The sequence below is a fragment of the Prionailurus viverrinus genome, chromosome E2 (assembly GCF_022837055.1).
Source record: "Prionailurus viverrinus isolate Anna chromosome E2, UM_Priviv_1.0, whole genome shotgun sequence".
Lineage (NCBI taxonomy): Eukaryota > Metazoa > Chordata > Mammalia > Carnivora > Felidae > Prionailurus > Prionailurus viverrinus.
The window spans coordinates 28,414,707-28,430,566 of record NC_062575.1 but is presented as its reverse complement, the minus strand read 5'-3'; the positions used below and the strand labels follow the sequence as shown (position 1 = coordinate 28,430,566).

Sequence of the window (15,860 nt, the reverse complement as noted above, 5' to 3'; positions counted from 1 at the left end):
TGGGAATTCGGCTTTGGACTTGATGGGTCTGAGATGCCTGTTCAACATGCTCAGTAGGCAGCTGACATACAAGCCTGGAGTTTGCAAGAGAAATTTGGGAGTCTCTGGCATATAGATGATATTTAAAGTCAGGAACAGGTACTATTTGCCAGATACAGGCGCTAAGGCAGTCGATAAGCACCAAAACCTTCTAATGTACTTACTATCATTATTTTCATCTTGCAGATGTGGAAACTGAGGCTCAGAGAGAAGTGACTTGCTCCAAGTCTCACAGTTCCTTGATGGCAGAGCTGATTCAAACCTGGGGTACCTGACCAAGGGTCTTTTCTCCTAGCCCCTCACTTCCACAGGGACACCCTTGTTTAATATTTTATGGCATGTCGTATATGAAAAGTGGATATAATTTGGTTCAGGGCGCTGGGTAATCCAGTAAAGAGGAGGACATAGCAAACCGAGTCACCTAGTGAGGGCACACACCGAATCTGTGGGAATCCTTGAGGTAAAACTGATCAGGAGGGATGGCGGGGCGTACAGACTGACCTGAAGACTTTTGAGGGACAGGGAACAGGGAGCCATTGATGGTTCTTGAGGGATATATGCTATATGTAGCCAGAGCAACTCTTGAAAAAGACCCCTCAGACATGGGCATGCAGGAGGACCAGAGAGGAGGAAATAGGTCTGGAAGTTGTCGACACTGCCCAGGTGTGAAGGATTCAGGTTGAGCCAGTGAGAACGAGGAGAGAGTGAGGAAGCTGAGCACCACCAGACATGGCTGGCAGAATCAGTGCTTGATGCGGCGTAGGGGCTGAAGGTGAGAAATGAGTCAAGGGCAAAATTACAGACCAGTGGGGCAGATGGGAGGTGGGGAATGACGCCAGCCTGAACAAAAAAAAAAAAAGGGAAGCTGGTCAAGAGGAACTTGGTCCCGCCTTTCTTGTTCTTGGGCTGAGTGAACCACAGAGGGACAGATTTTTTTTGGGGGGGACCCCACAGACTAGACTGGCCAGGCTACAAGGTAGAGAGAGCTAAGGTATCTGACAGCAGGCAAGAGGAGGCTAGAGGATGGGGTGGGGTGCAGTGGGTGTCTTTGATCAGAACTGGTTGGGGCTGGGAGAGTTAGGAAACATCCATCTCAAGGTCAAAGGCCTGAGTCAATGACATCAAGGAGGGAGAGAGGTTGCTTGAGACAAAAAGCCTAGGATGGAGCCCCAGGCACGCTTCATGCTTCTAGCCTTGTGTACCCTCAGACCAGTTTCTTAACCACTGTGGTTGGTCCCTAATTTCCTCATCTGTGAAATGTAGATAATATACTTCTTACCTCCTAGGGTTGTTGTGAGAACAAAATAAACTAATAGATGTAATTGCCGAGAAACCTGTCCAGCCTGTGGTGAAAGCTCAGAGATGCTACTGAGAAGAGGAGCCCAAAGAGAGTGCAGGGAAGAACCCTAGCCCGAATCCCAATGGAGACGATTGTCACAAAGGGAAATGGTTCCCAGTGATGACAAGGAGATTCATCAAACCAGCTGGAGACAAGGAAGGTTACATAAATCATCTCAGTTAATTTTCCTAGCAATATCAACATGCCCACGTTTCAGATTGAAGACAGGGAGGCTCATGGACTTGTTCTTGGTCACACAATCAGAAACAGGTGGGAGAGGGACTGGGACCCAGGGCTCTAGAGAATGAATGCTTCCAGAGCGTCTGCGGGTAACCACTGCCATGTGGGACAGCGGTTACCCATCCCCTCATAAAGGGGATGGGAAGTTCAGAGAGTGGCCATGGGTGGTTGAAAGGCCCAGAGAAAGTGGCTTCCCCAGAGTGTGAGGGCCTTAGTGCTAAAAATTAAATCACACATGAGCAGAGAGGAAATGGTAGTGGGAGGTGTAGACCACACACGGGAGAAGTTTGGTCATGAATTAAAGAAGAAATAGGAGGACAGCGTGTTGGGGATCAAGGGGAGGTTTTATAGCAGCAGAGACCCTAGATCGTGTCATCAGCAGAGGGGAAGGGGACCACGGAAAGGGGGAACACAAAGAGCCAGAAGGGGGGAGTGTAACTGAGGGAAGGAGCCCTCCTGGAGTGGAGAAGGAATGAGAGCAAAGTCACAGTTGAAGAAATTTAGGTTTGACGGAAGGCAGGAAATGGCTACAACCTACAAGGAGGCTGTAAACTAGATAGGAAAGAGTCAATGAGTGCCTTGGTTGGATTCTTCTGCCTCGTTCAAGACAGGAGAATTCAGGTGTGTCTCATGAAGTGGTGGCACACACTGAACCAAAAAGAATTCATGCTGAGATAGAATGTAAGTTGCCCCTGAGATAGAGTGTAAGCTGTGCTCAAGCTATAGTTCAGAAATTTGTAAGCGTCCATCCATCCATCCACCCATCCTTCATCTATCAACCATCATCCATCCATTCATTCACCCACCCATCCATCTGACCATCCACCTCTTATCCATTCAATAAACATATTTTATTGAGCACCTACTGGGTGCTAAGTCCCGGAGCTATGAGTCGGAACACAGAAAAGATCCTGTTTTCAAGTTCACAATCTTCCATGTAAGACCCGGGAAGCAAACCAGTGCTCACAGTGCAACGTGACGAAAACATGATAGGGAAGCCAGTGACCTGTGAGGACGCAGAGGAAGGTGGGGGCCAAAGGAAGGAAGTGGGGATTTAAGCTGTGATCTAAGAAGGGTAGGAGTGGAAGGAAGTGGGGTGTGGGGGAGCAGGAGAGAGTGTTCCAGACAAGGGGAAGAGCCTGTACAAAGGCTTGGGTGTCAGTGAGAGCCTGGCATTTTCAAGGAACTGAAAGAAGGTCCATGTGGCTAGAATAAAGTAATGGTGTGGGCAGTGGGGCTGGGGGCAAAAGTTGAGTCTGGAAAAGTCCGTGAGAATCTGGACTTCATCCTGAGGGCAAGGGGGAGGTATGGAAGGATTTTGAGAGGGGAGAGCCTTGCTCAGATTTGTGTTCTGGAAAGAGGTCTGGGCTTTAGAGAGGAGAGTGGACTGGAGGGGTACATGGGGGAGCTGGGAGACGAGTGTTGGGCTGTGGTCCAACAGAGAGATGGTGGGGAGAAGGGGACTGATTCAAGACATCCAGGTGGCAGGCTGAACAGGCCTTGCCCATTGACCATGAGAGGGGAGGGGAAGCCCAGGGTAACGACTACTGCTGTGTTTCTGACCCAAGGAATCAAGCCGACCGGCAACCTGTCAGGAAAGGCTCACCAGTGAGCACATTAGGCCCTTTGGACAGGAGGGTGGGACACATTTGGGGATTGGGGGATGGGGGTAACATCTGGGACCTTCGTGTCTCAGCCCCCACGGGCAGGACAAGACCATACAGTCTCAGCCGTCAGAGGATGGGGCTGGATGGATGAAAGGCTGGATCCTTACTGGGATGTTCCAGGCAAGTCACTGCATCTCCTGGAGCCTCAGCTGACATGGGACATGCCACCCCAGTGACAACTGTCATCTGCAATTTGAAGACGATAAAGAGCTTCCATCTCAGAAACCTGACCCCTGCTCAAGGGCTTGCGGCTAAGTTCTCAGGGTTGTGACAACAGCCTCCCAGCCCACAGCAGAGCCAGAGGTGGTGCGGGACCCCTCCCTCCCTCGCTTTCAGGGTGAGGGCCCCAGACTCTGGCCGGTGCAGCCCCTTCAAGCTAAAGTGGGGACATAGTGATCCTCTCCACTCCCCAAGGAACTCCCCGTGGCAGTGGTTTCGGGGCTGGGGCAGGAAGGGTGGCAGGTGTACAGGCGGCGCGTCTAGTCAGCTTGAGTCAGAGGTGTTGAGACAGGCAGTCACCCTGGCTTCCTCCTCCCACTCAGGTCCAATTCCCCTTTACCTCTGTGGTCCTACTAGGCCTGCATCTGCTCTGCTTTCCCTGCCTGTGCCCTGGCCTTTCCTCCAGCACCCTCTCCGCTGCCACCCTCCATAGAACTCTGCCTCACCACCGCCTCCTCCAGGGAGCGTTCCTGATTCCCCTGACCGACTTCCAAGCCCTAGAGTCTGCACAGCGCCGTAAAGGTCTCTCGAGGCCCTTAGCATAGTCACGGACTCTAGGACATTCCATCTGGAAGGTCCCTTGGAATCCATTTCATAGCTGGGAGAACTGAGGAGGAATAAGCCACTTAATCCCAGGCAAGGAAACCACCTCTAAAATGTCCCTGGTCTGTGCTGCCTCCAAAGTGAGGCAGAGAGGTTCTCTGTGCCCCACGGTTCCTTCCCAGACTCCAGGTCCGGCTCGCCTCCTTGTCCTCATCTTCTGCCCCCTGTTCCCCGGTCAAGCCTCACTGAAAGCGTCCTGTGTGCGGGCGTGTCTCATGGTTATGGTCTCCATGTCACATCGGGACCATTTCCCCCAACAGAGTCCTGTGCTGTTTCTCTCATTTATCTCTGCACCCTCCTCTGCACCCATGCTAAGTGCTTCCCTCATGTGAAATGCCCCCTCCTCCTTCTCTCTCTTTTTTTTTTTTAAACTTTTTAATGTTTATTTTTGAGATTGAGAGAGAGAGAGAGAGAGAGAGAGAGAGAATCCGAAGCAGGCTCCAGGCTCTGAGCTGTCAGCACAGAGCCCGACGCGGAGCTCGAACTCACAGACTGTGGGATCATGACCTGAGCCTCAACTGACTGAGCCACCCAGCTCCCCGGTGTGAATCCTCCCAGTCACAAGGCTCACTGACTGCTGCCTCCATGAAGCCCTCCAAGGTTTCTCAGCCAGAAGCAATATCTCCCTGCCCTGGGCCCCAGCCCTTTATCTCACCTGCACATTCCTGTGTGGGGCCAGGCCTCATCCCCTCTGCCAGCTGCTGCACACCCTCCCATGGCCCCTGGCACAGAACCTGACATGCAGCAGGTTCTCGTTGGCATGCTTGCTGCTCTGATCCCTCCCTTGCTAGGCATCCTGCACCAGCAGGGCTAGTCCAGAACCTTCTGCTCCTGCTGTCACAACCAATTCCCTAGAAGGGACAGGGGAATTTGGGTCCTTCTGGAGAAAAATTCTGAGTCTGTGGCAGAACAAGGGGGACTCAAACCCCACTCAGGGGGTTTCCCCGGCAGTGGGGGCTGGGGTGGCCTCACCGGTAATAAAGCTGCTAATTGTCATCTTAACAGTCCCCTGTTGTCCAACACAGAAGAGCATTCCGTGGCCTCTGTGGTGGGTGGAAAAGCCACTGGGCAGAGGGACTGGAGGACAGAGAGGGTCATGAGACACTCCGCCCATCAGGGGCAGTATCGGCAGAGACATCCTCTGCCCCTCCTAGGACCCAGGCCCTCCCCAAGCACCTCTGGTCATTGGCATTTCCGCTGGGCCTAAGGCTCTGTCTCCAGGCCAGAGCTGCTCTTTCCCGGGCACAGTCACCAAGGGCACTGGCACCCGTTCTTCTGACCAGACAGGCTTCCTCCAGCTCTGCAGGATGGGGCCTGCCGGCTACCTCTCTGTTTGGGGTGGAGGTTACCCCCACTGTCTGCAGGAAGCCAGCACCGAAGATGAGAGCAGGCAGGAAGATCCACTCCCTTCTCCGCTCTGCTGCACAGGCAGATGGCAGCCTGTCCCAGAGACAGGGAGAATGGCTCAGCCAGACAGGCTGGGGGCAAGAACCCCTCTAGCTGCGGCTTGAGGAGTGGGTGATGTGAGCCTATGAGAAGCAGAGAAATGCTGCTGTGAGATCCACTAAGAGAGGACCCCATCTTTCTCAGATCTGACATTCCGGCAGGGTCCCTGGGACAGTCCAAACATCCCTCCACAGGTGGTGAAGTGAGGCCCAGAGAGGGTCTATGAGCTGCCCAAAGTCACATAGCAAGATGGTGACGGAGGATCCTGCCCGAGGGACGTTTTGCCATGGACGGGCACTCCCCCCACCCCTCCCCACATGAAGCGAAGCAGCCATAGCCTGCCAAAGTGGCCCTCGGGGACAAGGAGGAGCACTGGCCTCGCCCTCCCTTGATCTTGACCATGGCTTCCTTTCACAGGTGCCCTGTGAGGACCAGCAGGCAGGATTACAGTCTGAGCACCTCCCTTGGTGGGGCTGGGTTTCAACAAACAGCGCCTGCTGTGGTTATCATCACCGCTGATGACAATTTAACAATGGCTCCAGGTTAACCCAGAGCCAGCTGTGCTGAGAGGGCCCCGTGCACCGGACAACATGTTGCAGGGTCCTCATCTCAGCTGCTCCTGGTCCCTTGGGATACAGTGGAGCCAGGCCCGGATCCCATGTGTTAAAACCAAGGTCAGGGGTCACCCTGCTGAGATGCTGTCCACCTGGAAGCGGGCACAGGGCTCTCCTCCTGGTTAAGGGACTCCCACCGTCTGGCCCAGGGGAGCCCTAGGCAGACAATTGGCCACTTTCTCTGGTGGCCGGGGTTGTGGCCTGATGCAGGGATGCTGCAGCCCATGGGGTGGATGGAAATTCTGTTCAGGGCCTGGCTCGCGCTGGACCCTGACCACGTGTCCACTGTAGACCAGGTCCTCACAGACCCTTGCGTGCTGTTCTGCAACCCAGGGTGGGATGCCCCATGTGGGGGAACCGGGCTTCCAATCTGCAGAGGCGCCCATTTGGATTAAATGGTGATTAAAACCTGTCGGGCTCTGGTCTCCTGTGTCAGGGCCCTGCTTGGGGAAGCCTCCCAACCAAAGTCGTGTGGGCCCCAGGCCTTTCTCAGAATGAGATGGAGCAGGGGCACTCCCTGTGAAGACGCCCTGTGCCCATGCGGCCTGCGGACTCCCCCTCCCCCACAGGAAGCCTTCCTGGAGGCGGAGGGGGAAGCTCCTCCAGGCCTGGACCTCAGGTGCTGAAGCAGCCCTCTTGGCTCCTGCCTGGCTGTCCCCACCCCACACACGGGGCGCGATGGTGCTTGAAGGAGGCTCACCAGCCTCGGGGCAGATGCTCACCCGGTTTAGGATAGAGGCTTCTCAGCCCTGCTAATAGAGGAACCAAGAAATGTCCCTGTGAAAAGAGAAGTATGTCACTGTCGTAGCCCCCAGACACACATACCCCACCTCTGTCCTCAGCTGAGTGCCCATTCTCTGGAAAGCCACAAACATTCCAAGACCGCATTTGTGCTGAATCATCTTCAAACTCCACTGCTGTAGGGAGGCATGTGGCAGGGGGCGGGGGGGAGGTGACAGGAGGTGGGGCAAGGTCCCCAAAGAGGTTAAATAGGTCACCTCCACACTTGGCTGTCATCCTCGTCTCTCCTGGAGCAGAGGGATCCACACGCACAGATCCTCTCCCGGGCTCCTGGCACCATGATGTCCCTGAAGCTGCTGCTGCTGGTCATGCTCCTCCTGGGGGCTTCTCTGCAGGTCACCCATGCAGGTGAGGGCAGAGGAGTGTGGCCGAGGAAGGCGCCCTGGACAGGAGGGGTGGGGGCACTGAGATCATAGCAGCAACACTCACTATTTATGCATGAGTTACAGCCCACCTGGTCCTGCAGAAGGGGGAGGCCGGTGGCAGCCGTAGGACTTTGAGGGAGGCAGTCAAGGGAAAATGAGGGGGAGGGTGGGGAGGACGGAGAAGAGGATGCGGCCCCCGAGCTTGGGGATCAGCTTGGGGAGGAGCAAAGTTCTGGCCCGTCTCCCGCCGCAGTGGTTGTGGGGCAATGACGGGGGCTGTGTTTTGACAGTGGAACACGACCCCTTCTTAGGAGTCTTGGTTAGCATCTGTTTTATTAATGGGTCTACACTGAGGGAATCAGCATGAACGCGGCTAGTTCCCAGAGCATGTGCAAGAGGGAGGTTTATATGCAGTTGGGGGGGAAAGGACAAAGTAAGACGGGATGTGGGAACACAGCTGGTTAGCGCCCAGCCTTTGCCCGTGACTGCTCGTTTACTCTCACTTCTGTAAGTCACCGGCCAGGGCAGCATCGTGGGCTAGTCAGACCAAGTTCTGCCCCCGAGATGGCTGGAGGACAGTTGGGGGCTTCTTAGAAAACACTCTAGCATGGCATTAATTAAAGCCACACGTCTCTGGTTTGCCTGTTTGCAAGTATTGGTACTTTATCTTGTGCAAAGATAAGGAAGCCGAGCCCCAGGAAAGTGTCTTCACGCCTTGGGCTTCCCCATAGTCATCTGTGAAATGGGGTAGTGATAGTACCTGTCTCTAGGTGCACTGCGGAGGACCAAATGAGCTCCTGCAGGCAGAGGCCCAGCCCAGAGCCTGGCTCGGAGGAAATTCCAGGGTGGTTTGGGGCTGGTATTTGAGTGTGTGCACGCACAGGTGCACACTCATGCAGACACACGGGGACAACACATAGATGCATGCCAGTATATGTGCACAGACCCCCTGAACACACACAGAGACGTGCTAGCACACACACACAAACACCCAGGACCCCCGCGGCACACAGATCTCACACACAAATGTGTACACACAGATACACACACACACACAGACACGCAAAGACACACCTTCACAGACACACACAGAGACATGCACACACAACTCCTCCCAAACACACAGATATACGCACAGAGAGACACATAAGCACACAGGGACCCCCCCCCCCCAAGCACAGAGACCTCATGCACACACGTGTGCACATACTGACACACACAGACACACTCACAAGATCCCCCTACCAAGAGACTCCCAAACACACACACGTGGACGCCCTCTGATACCACACACACACACACACACACACACACACACACAGACATGCACACGGACTCCCCTCCACAGCCATGGACCCCCCCCACCCCCCACACAGACACTCACAGAACACCTGTTCCTGTCTCCCCTCTCCGTAGCTCGAGCAACCAACGTGGGCCGGGAGTGCTGCCTAGAGTACTTCAAAGGGGCCATCCCTCTCAGAAAGCTGACAGGGTGGTATAGGACCTCGGGGGAGTGTTCCAAAGACGCCATCGTGTAAGTGTGCCCTGACCCCACCCTCTGTCCCCCACCTTGCTCCTGGGAGCTCAGTCTGGGAGAACGCAGACCCAGGAGCTCCCAGAAGGGCCACTGGGGAGAGGGGAGAGCAGGGCTTTTGTGGTCCCCTTCCCACTCGGGCCCTGCTCCTCAGGGAAGCCCCTGCACCCCACATTGTGAGACCCAAAAAGCCCCAGGCTGTGAGGTTCAACTCTTCATTGATTTATGGGGAAACTGAGGCCCTGAGAGAGACAGAGCAGCCCCATGTCACACGGGCAGTCCAAAGCCAATGTGGTCACTTCCCATGGCTTGGTCTGAGCCGGGCCCCTCCTGTGCACCCCTAATTCCTAGGCTTTAGGTGGGCATGGGTGTAGCTGAAGTAGGGGGGCAGAGGCTTTGCAGTTCTGGCTCCCTGGGAGGGCCAGGACTGGCAGGGACCTTGGGAAGGTCAAGAATCACTGAGGATAGAGCCTGATGTCTCAGATCTGTCACCGATGTGCTATGTGACTTCAGGCAAGTTCTTGCTCCTCTCAAGGCCTCAGGGTCCTGATCAGTGCAGAGCAAGGCTGATCCTGGGGCTCTGGGAGGCCTTCTTGCCCTGACGCCCCCTGGACGGGGTTTCTCCCTTTTGTGTAGGTTTGTAACTATCCATGGCAAGTCCATCTGTTCCAACCCCAAGGACACCAGGGTGAAGAAGACAGTCAGATATTTGCAAAGCATCATGAACCCTGTGCCCCAGGAGTCCTGATTTCTGCCTGGACCATTTGGAGACTTCCTGCCTCAGTTCACGACCCCAACCCCAAGCTGCCTGAATCCAGTGAAGACCCTACAAGGAGAAAGAAGACCCCTGCCCTCTTTTCTGGTCTGGAACCATGGCACGAAAGAGCCCTGATTAAAGTCTCTCTTTGTACCTTAGTCTGGGCCAGCGTGTTCTGTCCACCTAGCCTGTCAACACTGGAAGGGCCCTCAAGAACATCTACCTGGTCCTGCCTTGTCCAGGCCAGGAAGGGAAACTGAGGCTTAGAGGGGGACATGGCTACCGCAGACTACATGTGAGGGAAAGCAAAGGCCCCGGTGACAGCGGCCCAGGCAGAGGAGCTAAGGGGGTCTGTGGGATGAGCCCAGCCTCCAGGAGGCCTTCCCCAAGAATGGCTGCCCATCGGGTTCTCTCTCCTGCTCCGATGCCTCTGGCTCTTGTGGACCGTGGGGCAGCCTGCCATGATGGCATTGTGCGTCTGTCAGTCCTGACTCCTCCACTGAAGGGAGTTCCGTGAGCCAGCCAGGGCACCCCACAACCTACATGTTAAGAAGGATGGGGGATGGGGAAGTTATGGACTCCCTTCCCCCAGACCCCTCTGTGCAAGCCCAACTCAGGGCTGGAGCCACAGCGCGTAGGGTGCTGGGGAGAATTAGGGTCTTTGGATTCTAGTTCTGTTTCACTCTCCTGATCAGCCGGGGCCTCATGGCTTCTCTCTCTGGGATGCTGTCTGGGGGCAGGAGCACGGGATCCTTCTCTTCCTAGGGGTCTGTGATCTGCCTTGTCCGAGGGGGCTGCAATTAGGAGTTATTTTTAGGCAAAGTTTTGCCTCCTGTTTCCCCCTTGTGGTCAGTTGTCTTCTTGCAGGCCAGATGAGAGACCCAAGCCCACTTTCCAGTAGGGGCAGGAATAAAAAAAGAAAAACAACAATAATGAGGCTGATGGTGAACTGGCTTCTTTGTAGCCCCAGGGTCTCCTTGCCCCCAGGTGGGCTCTTCCCCTGCCCTGATCCCAAGGAGTACCCCGCCAACGACTGCCTTGGACCTGGAATCCTGGGACAGCCTCGTCTGAGTGCTTTGTGAAAAAGTGTCTTCTGGATCCACTGGGTGGGGCCGCAGGGTGGGGGGGTGGGAATTGGAGGAAAGATGATCTCAAAGTAGAGGGAGGCAAGAAGGAGCCCCTGTGACAGCAAAGGAGAACAAGGGCTGGGGCGGGACCCCTCACCCTTGCCGTCCAGAGCCTAAGACACTCAGAGGACACACATTTCATCCACGTACAGAGAAAAGTTGTTTTAAAAGAAACAAAACCTTTTGGTCCAAGCAAAAACTTCCTCAGAGGCCCATTTGTAAACTCAGAGGAGTAGAGCTGCGTGGTGGACAGTGAGGATGTTTAACAGCAAGATCAGGATGGAACGTGGGTTGGGGGGCAGCGAGCGAGATGCAGAAGAAGGGATTAGCCACCATATCCCTCTGCAAAGGGGCCATTAATGAATTGTGACTCGCGGACTCCCCTGACTGGTGAGAAATAGACCAGAAAGGGACCAGAGAACAGAGAACAGTGAGGGCTCTGGCATCACATTGTTCCTTCCACCAGGAAGGCACGTCCCCTCCCTTGACTGAAATCCAGTGTCCCTTCAGAGCTCAGCGTGGCTGTACTGACCCTCCATCAGCCCCCAGCTCTGCCTTCAGCCTGACCTCTGTCATACCCTGCCCCCTTTATTATAGTTATTGCTCGCTTGTCTTGCCAATGAGCTCACGGTGGGTGGGTGGGGGGGGGGGGGCTGGTATTTGAGTCAGGCCCTGCCTGACTCAGTCCCTGCCTCATTTGTAAGGGGGTGGGAGAGAGGTGCTTCGTGCATAGTGGACATTTGATTTACATCTTCATCAACAAGCCCCCGGCTGAACTCCACGAGGGGCAGACACAGAGAAGGAGCAATCCCGGAGGAACCGGTGCGGTGATAAAACAACCAGATTTCAAATTTGGCCTTTAAGCGGAATTTAGAATCGACTTGCTCTGCGCTTGGCCACCAGAGGGCGCGTCGGCTTCCCGATAAAGATTGAGCCGAGGTGCCTGACAGCCAAGGCCAGGCCTTTTTGCTCTCGCCAGGGGCCGGCTCGGTTTACCCACTTCTGATTGCAGCCACTCAGGGACCGGGTCAGGGTGTCTGTGTTCAGTGCCCATACACACATGTTCGTAGCAGCGCTATTCACCATTGCCAAAAGGCGGAAGCAGCCCAAATGTCCATCAGTGGACGATGGGATAAATAGTGGCGTATATACACGATGGAATAGTATTCAGCCCCAGGAAGGAGTACTGATACAGGTTGCAAGGCGAATGGACTCTGAAAACATGCCGAGAGAAGCCAGACACAGAAGGTCCCTGCGGTCACCTACCATTCCAATAAAATGCCCAGGATAGGCAAGTCCCCAGAGACACAATGCAGCTGGCCGTTACCAGAGGCAGGGAGGCTAGGGGATAAAGCACAGATGCTTGACGGGTACAGGGTTTCCTTTGGAGGTGATGGAAACGTTCGGAACTAGACAGAAGTGATGGCTGCACAACACTGTAGAGGTTCTGTTGTTCACGTTAAACGGTTAATTTTGTGTTATGCCAATTTGACCTCAAAAAGACACGTTTCATATAAGCTCTTTTCTGCAGAGAAATGATATAAAAGCAGCATGGGTGTGCCATGCATCAACTTCAGGAGAGAGAACACCTCTGGGGAGGGCAGAGAAGGGAGAGAAAGGGTTAACACAGCTGTGAACGCCACACGTATTAAAAAAAAAGAAATAGAGTTGATCTAGACGGCCTCTCCTCTGCTGTCCTGCCAGCTGCTTCCTTGCGGTGTTTTCAATAAACTTCTCCTTTTTTTTTTTAAAGAGTTGATCTGAATGAAAAACAAACAAATCCAGCTGTGTTACAGTGCATCTAATTGTATTTGAAATCTGGCTTAATGTAAAAGAAAAAATGTTGAAGTAATTGTAAACGGAGAAGAGAGTAAGGGAGGAAGGGACTTTTAACTGCCTCTGAGCCCCGCTGAGCCTAAATGCAGCTTCCAGATCCTCCAAGGCGGAGGCCTCATGCTAGACGGTGGGTGCGGGGTCAGGTCATACCTGGACCACCCGGAAGTGACAACGGAAAGTGAGATCTGACGCCAAGGAGGGGCTGAGTGGAGCCTTCGGTCCCTAGCCCACTGTCCAGCTGTCCCCACCGCGCTCCACCCTCCCTGTTCCCAAGTCTGTCACTGTGACAGAACAGCCATGGAAGCAAGGGAAGACTGAGGGAACAGAGAAGCACAAACCGGAAACTTTTCTAGACCACAAAAATCTTCATTGCACTGATTTACAAATCGCATCACCCTGTTTTAGCAGTAAGGGAACTTCAGAATTAACAGTGAGCGCCTCCTCGATAACACACAGCACTCTGCATGTGCTGGGGTCAGGGACCGCACCTAGGAAAACCGTTATCTTTAGTATTGAACGTTCTGTACCACTTTTTCCTTCAATGTGTAGATCCACTCTTGCTTTATTTCTGGAAAATTCCTTGAATTGTATCTTTTTAAAAAAATGTTTAATGTTGATTTTTTTATTTTTTTAACGTTTATTTATTTTTTTGAGACAGAGAGAGACAGAGCATGAAGAGGGGAGGGTCAGAGAGAGAGGGAGACACAGAATCTGAAACAGGCCCCAGGCTCTGAGCTGTCAGCACAGAGCCCGACGTGGGGCTCGAACTCACGGACCGCGAGATCATGACCTGAGCCGAAGTTGGCCGCTTAACCGACTGAGCCACCCAGGTGCCCCTAATGTTTATTTTTGAGAGAGAGAGAGAGAGAGAGAGACAGAGCATAAGTGGGGGCGGGGCAGAGAGAGAGAATCCAAAGCAGACTCCAGGCTCTGAGCTGTCAGCACAGAGCCCGACACGGAGCTCAAACTCAAGAACAGTGAGATCATGGCCTGAGCCGAAGTCAGACACTTAACCAACTGAGCCACCCAGGCGCCCCTCTTGAGTTGTCTCTAAGTGATTATTCTGAGATGCTGTGTTTCTTTTACCTTCTGTGACTAAATCATTTTCTAGCTGATTCTCTCATTTACACTTCGTTTTGGTTTTCTCAGAGCCCGATGTGAGACTCGATCCCATGACACTGGGATCATGACCTGAGCCAAAATCAAGAGTTGGAAGCTCAAGTGACTGAGCCACCCAGGTGCCCCTGCTTCGTTTTCTTACCCCTGTCCTCACCGCCCGTTTTTAGCATTATCCATTCCTCCTAGCTCTCCCTCTCACATCGACTTCATCTTTGGGGTTTTAGATTTCTTCATGCCTTGCCTCAACTCTATTTCAGGTTTCCATCACAGGAATCCCTCTCTTTCTCCTCATGCCTTATTAATCAGTTCTCAGCTCTTGTATCCCTGTCCCGCACTTTGTACATTTGTGTGATTTGCAGCAGTGTTTTTGGTCACAGACAACACTCATCTGCTTTGTTATTCTTATGACTGGTGTCAGTTCCACTTTTACAATTTTGAATGAAATTTTAACTGGGCCAAAAGATTTCCCGGAGGTTCATGTCAGAGAAGTGCGGGACTGTGTTCTGGGCTGGCGGGCATTTTCCTGAAGACCAAGGGTTTTATGGATGGATTTTCCTAGGTTTTTTTTTTTTAATGAAATTTCTTATAAATACAAAATAGTTAATGTATATGTAAGGTATACAAACCAATAATAGAATGAGCACCTGTACACCCACCCTCCAGCTAAATAGAATCTTCCTTCTGCTTAGAAGACCCATTTCCTCTTACCATCTTCCCATCGACCTCCAGAGACAATTATGTTTTTGAATTTTGTGTTTATCATCCTCCATTTTTAAAAAAATTTATTTATTTTGAGAAAGTGCCAGTGGGGGAGGGGCAGAGAGAGAGAGGGAGGGAGAGAGAGAGAGAGAGAGAGAGAGAGAGAGAGAGAGAGAGAATCCCAAGCAGGCTCTGCACCGTCAGCATAGAGCCTGACACGAGGCTGGAACTCATGCACTGAGAGATCATGACCTGAGCTGACGTCGGATATTTAATGGACTGAGCCACTCAGGCGCCCCTCTCCTTGATTTTCTTTAGTTTGTCACATACGTGTGTGTATACACAATATACATATGATATGTATCTCTAACGCTGATGCATGCTGTATGTTTTCAAACTCCACGCTTTATAGGAGAGGCGAGGTTTTTCATCCGCACACTCTCCTGTGACTTGCTCTTATGGCTCTGTGTGGTGTGAGACTCTTCCACGCTGGTGTGCACAACTACCCCTCCTCCTTTCTCACCACGACTCATTCATCTATCCTCTTGTTAAAGGCCATTTGGGCTACTTCCAGGTTCCAGTTATTACAAATAGTGCTGCATTGGTTAGCTTGTCTTCTGGTGCACGTGTAAAGAGTTGCTCCAGGGCAGTGGTTCTCAATCCTGGGTGCATTTCAGAATTGATTGCCTGGGAAAGTTCTGCATGTATGCGCACACCCTAAGTCCTATCCTAAAAGATGGACTTAATTGGTCCTTGGCAAGGAGGGCTTCCAGCATAGGTGTTTTTCTTGGTTTTTTGAAGCTACCCAAGTGATTCTAACACACAGCCAGAGTTGAAATCGACACTGTAGGGTGTAATTGTCCAAACCAATCCCATCGGCAGCGTGTAAGAATCCCACCTGGCCGCAACTTCACCAATCCTTGGTAATGGTTCCATGTGTAGCCCACCTCTCCCTGACCAGCAGACAGGAGGCTGTAAGACGGTCACAGAGCAAAGCCTCTCTTCTCCTGCCCAACAACCGGTGCCTCCTGCTCACAAGGTTCCCTGTACGCTTCTTCCCTCAGCCCCACTGCCTGCCTGCGTGCTTGAACCTCGTTATAATCAAGGAAGGTGTGGTTTGCTCGGCTGTCCATCCCACTTAGTGCTTTAGAGTGACTTCAGGGAGAGGGTGAAATTTTAACTAAAAGACCTGATAGAGTTTACACACAAAAAAGATTAAGATTTCTCAGCCCCATCTCAGACTCATGACTGACTCAGAATGGTCAAGGGCATCGGGCGCCTCTACTGGTAAAGGTCCTCAGCCGGAGGCAGGCCATTTTCTGTCACACCCAGTGTTCTCAAATGTAAATGGAGGTTATAGTTAGTGACATCTGAGACTGTTTAGCGCTCTAAAACCTCTCCTGAGGGGCGCCTGGGTGGCTCAGTCAGTTGAGCGACCCGACTTGGTTTCGGCTC

General features: G+C 53.0%; 1 protein-coding gene across 2 annotated transcripts; it reads left to right on the top strand.

The window, feature by feature from the left end:
• The first annotated feature begins 695 nt into the window (after positions 1-695).
• Positions 696-9,747, top strand: CCL17 (C-C motif chemokine ligand 17). 2 transcript variants are annotated; one of them, XM_047836651.1, is made up of 4 exons: positions 696-811; positions 7,202-7,316; positions 8,750-8,867; positions 9,504-9,747. In XM_047836651.1, exons 2-4 carry the CDS (start codon positions 7,247-7,249, stop codon positions 9,613-9,615), a joined length of 300 nt encoding a protein of 99 aa, XP_047692607.1. In that variant the 5' UTR covers positions 696-811; positions 7,202-7,246; the 3' UTR covers positions 9,616-9,747. The 2 variants fall into 2 exon arrangements, with proteins under 2 accessions (XP_047692607.1, XP_047692606.1); XM_047836650.1 differs by lacking the exon at positions 696-811 and having other exon boundaries at positions 7,121-7,316.
• The last annotated feature ends 6,113 nt before the right edge of the window (positions 9,748-15,860 follow it).

Excerpts from the sequence above, each read along its gene's own strand:
- CCL17 (XM_047836651.1), top strand. The coding sequence starts at position 7,247 with ATGATGTCCCTGAAGCTGCTGCTGCTGGTCATGCTCCTCCTGGGGGCT. Across the intron at positions 7,317-8,749 it reads TCTGCAGGTCACCCATGCAG|CTCGAGCAACCAACGTGGGC; the intron begins GTGAGGGCAGAG and ends CCCTCTCCGTAG. Across the intron at positions 8,868-9,503 it reads TGTTCCAAAGACGCCATCGT|GTTTGTAACTATCCATGGCA; the intron begins GTAAGTGTGCCC and ends CCTTTTGTGTAG.